The 6,000-nt window shown below is 29.1% G+C and overlaps 1 protein-coding gene across 1 annotated transcript in view; it reads left to right on the forward strand.

Annotated features, from left to right (window-relative positions):
• The window catches only part of LOC134725315 (uncharacterized), a 30,372-nt gene extending 26,239 nt beyond the window's left edge, over nt 1-4,133 (forward strand). Inside the window, exons 7-8 of the mRNA XM_063589030.1 lie at nt 1,199-1,252; nt 1,697-4,133. Coding sequence (XP_063445100.1) covers nt 1,199-1,243 — 45 coding nt within the window. The 3' untranslated portion in view covers nt 1,244-1,252; nt 1,697-4,133. The remainder of the gene's footprint in view (nt 1-1,198; nt 1,253-1,696) is intronic.
• Nucleotides 4,134-6,000: the final 1,867 nt, after the last annotated feature.

Raw genomic sequence — 6,000 nt, forward strand, 5'->3', positions numbered from 1 at the left:
CCATTTCTATACCACAGCTAAACACTTTGCCCTTGATTTTTTTTTATATTCAGTATGTTCAACTTGTGAGAGGATCTTCTCATAATACTCATATATGAAACTTAGCACATGGTTAGAACTTTACAAGAAGTTGTACATATGAGTAGGACATCCAAGTTTTTTGACAAGTCCTAGAGTTATTCCCCTTTGCACATAGAAATTTGTGATACTTTGACCGTGCAGAATTTTAAGAGTATGCTATTTGGAACTCATTAAATTCTTACAGGAAACTTTTCTTTTTTATCTATTGTTTTGATATTTTACCATGAAACATTAATGAAACATTCATTATCCATCATTATATCTATATATTTCATAAAAAACAATATGAATGACTAACAAAATAGTGAGCCAGGGGGTTACCTGGTATATGTCCTGCTCTGCAGATAGTTATACAATGTAGTTCCTCCCTGTTAGTCAACTAGGTAGATACATGTGAGCAACATTTTTTTTGATAATTAAATTTCAGTAAAGTGTTGTTTTGAGTAAGGCTATTGCTTATATCCAAAAAGCTTTTGAAATAGTACAATTTTACAGTTCTCAATTAATTGCATCAAGTAAAAGGCCTGGAGAAAATATTTACAATTAAGTCTACATATTTTAGATATGTGTTTTTCTCTAGGCTGAAACATATGTCATGCATTGTATAATATATTGATGAATATGAGTTACCATTTTTAAAGTGTTTAATTTTTATCTAACCTAAGCTAGGGTAAACGATTGGTAAATTCATTGAAATTGATCCTTTTTGTTTGTTATTTATCTTTCAAGTCCTTGTTTTTGAGATACAATCAATTTTCATCTTAATTTTTCATTCAGTATAGTTTTTATTATACAGATATATGCATATACCTTATAAGGCTTAATCCATTGGGAAGATGTTGTTAATCAATTAAAATTTATGAAAAGCACATTTAAGACTAATTTCTATAAAGAAAATCAAGATTAATATGAGATGGTTGAAAAAAATTGTGCTGGGCCGTGGGGAATACAAAATATGATGAGGGCTTTTAAATTTGTCAAATGCAAATCATGTGTAATTTGTTAGTATAACATTTTTCTCTGAAAAAAAATGGAATGATTTTCAATTTCATTATGTTTAAGGGTAGTTGATTATAAAAGAAGTCGATTTAGAATTTTTTTTTTTTTTTTTTTGCAGGATAAAAGATTGAAATCAGCAGAAGCAAAGTCCTTCAAGACTTGAACCAGACTTGTAAGTGTTTAAATTAAGCTAAGTGTCAGTAAAATCTATTTTCATCACTCAGAAAGTCATGATTTCATGCTTTAATAAGACTTTTAAAAGTTGAATATAATATTTTAAGCAAAAATATGCCCAATTCTGTGCATGTCACAAATCTGATGGCAAGTGGTATTTATTAAAGCAGCAATTTTTAAAACTATCGTTTTCCAGGGCTTTTAGAAATTAGTCCAGCTGATAATGAATCAATTCTCCCACACACAACCAAGTTTTTACTTTACACCAAGTTTAATTAGTAAAATCAAGAGTTTTAGGTGATATTTAGTTTAACTTTTATACATGGAATTTATAACAAAGAAAATACAAAATGTATTAATTAGCAGGATGTAAAAAAATTGAAACACAATACTATTTTACTGTTACCAATGTTGAATCAGGTGTCATTGAAATATTTTTCAGGTAACCTCAGCTGGTAAAATTATAGAACTGATGGTCACTATACCATTTGATCTGTCAAGGGAGACAACTAAAGACAACAGATGAGAACGGAGAACAGAATAACACGGAATTATGGCGTCTCTGCAGAAGACAGAAGAAGACCAAATTTTATGTTTCGTTTTACATTGTGTCTTTCAAACTGTTTGTCATTTAAACTGGTTGTTTTAAAATAGATTATTTGTTTGGAGTATGTGACACCAGCATGCTTTGTGAATAGAGCTTCCACAGACTGTTAAGACACTGTTTTGTCTTTGTAATGCATTCAGTAATTGACATTTTATTAGCTTTTATGATCTTAGGAGAGTAGGGCTTGTAAGGTATCCTCCTCACTCAGTAAACATCAGTACAAGTTTCAATCAAATTTAGATCAAATTTTTTTTCACGGTCTTTTAAAATTAATAAGCTTCAAATTAAAAACTTTATATCTTTTTTGGAAAACATCAACTGAATTTTATTTGAATTAAGGTTAAGTAATATACATCTACTAGAATATTATTAAAACAAATAGCTTTACCATACTTTAAAATGTTTGAATGCATTCATTTACAAATATAGTAGTGAGTAGTCCGTATAAAAAACTTAATAGGCAATAAGGGTTCATTTATCTTTTCTTTGATTTAAGGAAAATTGCACTTAAGGGAACCTATATGATATATTTTACATTTTCTTCTTCGATCACAAACATCCAGTTCATAAATTATTTTTATAATTCATGGTTATTTCTTATCTACTTAAACTCTTAAAAATGATTAGTTTATCATGGCTATATGAATATATATTTCCAACTTGAACTCTGTAATATGTAAATGGTTCATGTTTAGTATAAATGTATGTCAGAGAAACATATTGATTTGTTTTAAGGTCATGAAGGTTGATTTTTTTTACTATTAAAACTAATAAGAAATTGAATTAAATTGATGTCACATGAAATTTTTTTTTACATTTAAAAGCTATGATAGATTTTGGAATGTCTTTTTTGAGGGTATGTTTAAAATATGATTTGAATAGATGAATACATTGTATACTGTTGTAAAAATTTTACCTTGAAGATTTTTTTTCTTTTTTAATACAAAGATTAAATTATCCAGTGAAAATATAGAAGAATGTTTTGGATGAAACCTGCTGTGTAATACAATATAAGGTCAATGTATGTAAATTATTAACTTTTTGGCGTGAGGCTTAGGAAATGGGGAACAGCAGGTTTACTGAACTATTCAACGATCCCCATGCTTAATACAAGATAGTTATATTATCTGACATTGACCTGATAGTGTTTTCACTCTGCAATTAAAATGACAACAATTTTAGTTATGAAGTTGTTAATACAGAAATAAAACTTATTTTCTATCCCTAAACAAGCCCCAAATTATGACGAAAGGTCATGTGATATGAAATCAATGTTGCACAAAATATCACTTATACTATATCTAGTTGTTTAAGAAAAGAGGAAGTGTTCTAGCTATAGTATTTCTTAAATGATAAAAAGTGATACAAATTTATTGACTGTAATAAGCAATATGTATGTAGGATTTCATACATCTCCTACAATTTTAACAGTATTCAAAATTGGTAACCAGTTATAGTTTAGGTTACCAATATTAAATGAAGGTTTATTTGGTCTTTCATTTATTTAACATACATTCCCTTCTTTTTCTATTAATATTCTGAGATACACTTGATATTCTATCCAACTTACACAAAGAAGTTCAGTTATATGAAAAAGTCATGTAGTATATTTTGTAAAATATATTTGGCACATACATATAGTATCGGTAAACATACAAATATGCATGCATACTGTTAAAGATAATATCATTATATTCATTTATTAGCATTGTTGAGGCACAGTTTATTACACCAAACTAAACTCATGAGAATTTATTGAAACTCAAGTTTTAGATCTCTGTTTTTGTTACTTAAATGGGTACAATGACTTAAAATATATTCTCCCTGACTTTTAACCTTGTTAGTACTTCTAAAATTATCTAGAATGGTCATCATACGTTTTTTACACACTATGTAACAATGCCTTGATTATTATATAATTTTTAACGAATATGGAAATGCTTCGGCATGATTATAAGGCATTATGAGTTTTGGTTTTAGATCTTTTGTAGTTTCATATACGTGCCATAAAGCTTAATACTAGTACAGTTTTGTTTCATTTTCACATTATCTTAATAAGTTCTGCCAATTGTGTATTCTTTGCTGTATGAGTATGACCTGGTGTCTTATGACTGATAAACTGTTTGAAACAGAGATTAACAGTGCTTTCATATAGAAATGTCACAAAATGTTTAAGCTTTATCTTCTCATTTTACAGAGACATATTATTTTGTCTTGTATGTTTAAGTCTATTTATGTACAAACTTCTTAATAAAATAAGAAAATTCATTAATATTAGTGTCTTTTATAATTTACATTATTAAACCTGAAGGAAAAAGGAAAGTGTGATAAAAGAAGTAAGGAATTCCCTAATTTGCTGATTTTGGTAACATTTAGGTTATGAATATATGAAGACATGGTAGGATTACCAATGGGAAATCTCCATTAGAGACCAAATGACATTGAAGTTAACAACTATAGATCACTGTATGACCTTCAACATTGATCTCTAAAAAAACCTTACTAATATATAAGGTTATACACCACAGGTTAGTTTACATTTGGAAATAAAAAAGGCAAGTTACTGTAGATGAAACTATAACACCTCTTAAAACTGTATATTGATCCAGTTTTACAGTTATTGGCATATTTAATTTGAAGTTGTTATTGTTTTAACTTTCTGAAACATATGCCAGAAACTTTTAACTGTTTTAAAAGTGATTTTCAGGTTTATGCAGTTAATTGCCATTCATCACAAAGTGATATGCTCTTACAGCAAGTAGAAAACATGTCAACCTTCACATGTTTTCTACCTCATGTCAACCTTCACATGTGTTCTACCTCATGTCAACCTTCACATGTTTTCTTCCTTTTTCCTCAAACTTGATGAAAGTCTTATGACCAAAAATTTGGGAAGCAACCTTAAACAGTGTAGGTGAAATCAAATACACTTGTTTAAGTTTCCCTGATATGGTTAGGATGTACGATGACCATTATCTCTTATTGAAATAAATTATGCATTTTTTATCAAATAACTAGGTGAGATATTTTATGTGTGCACCTGCATGCATGTAAAATTTTGTACCATAAGATGATGAAATTGCTGGTGTGACCATCTTCAAGAGTTGTTATTGGTTACATTTATCCTTCCATCTTTTCACTCATAAGATACTAGTTTTTAAAGCTACACTTAAAACAAAGTGCACACACTGAAATGTATTGTTTTCTTTACTGACCATTGATTTTATGTTGATAGTCCTAAATATAAAGCTGTACTACAAGTATCACACAAGATAAACATGATCCAAGAAAATGAGGTCAAGGTCAGATAAAATAAACAGGAAATACATGTATTCCTTACAATCAGTCAACACCCCAAATATAGTTGACCAATTGCATACAGTATTTAGAAACACTCAACATGAACCAGAAAAACTAAACATTCACCAATGAACCATTAAAATAAGGTCAAGGTCAGATAAAACTTGCAGGCAGTTATATACACCTTACAATCCTTTTATATAAGAAATGTAGTAGACATATTGCTTAAAATTAAAGAAAAACAGACCACAATACAAAAATTAACACTGAGCAATGAACGATGGAAATGATGTCAAAGTCAAATAAAACGTGTGAGGCAGACATGTAGAACATAAAATATTGCCATACACCAAATATAGTTAAAAAAATCCCCAAAAACTTAACTTTGACCACTGAACCATGAAAATGAGGTCAAGGTCGGAGTACACCTTCCAGATGGACATATACACCTTACTATCATTTCATACACCAAATATAGTAGACCTATTGCTAATAGTATCTTGAAATATGCACTTGACCACACAAACTTTAACTTGTTCACAGATCTATGAAATGAGGTAGAGGTCAGATGAAAGTTGTCTGACTGGTATGAGGACCTTGAAAAGGCACGCATATATATACTAAATATAGTTATCCTATTGTTCATAGTAAAAAAGAAATTAACATTACAAAAGTCTTAATGTTTGTATGTTATCACTGAACCATGCAAAATGAGGTCATGGGCAATATTATAGACATATGGCAAACGGCACGGAAACTTCTTAACATAATGCATCTATATTCAAAGTATGAGACACCTTCTTAGAATATAAAGCTTTTTTAAAATAAGTGAGTTAACG

This window comes from Mytilus trossulus, chromosome 7 (genome assembly GCF_036588685.1).
Source record: "Mytilus trossulus isolate FHL-02 chromosome 7, PNRI_Mtr1.1.1.hap1, whole genome shotgun sequence".
Classification (NCBI taxonomy): domain Eukaryota; kingdom Metazoa; phylum Mollusca; class Bivalvia; order Mytilida; family Mytilidae; genus Mytilus; species Mytilus trossulus.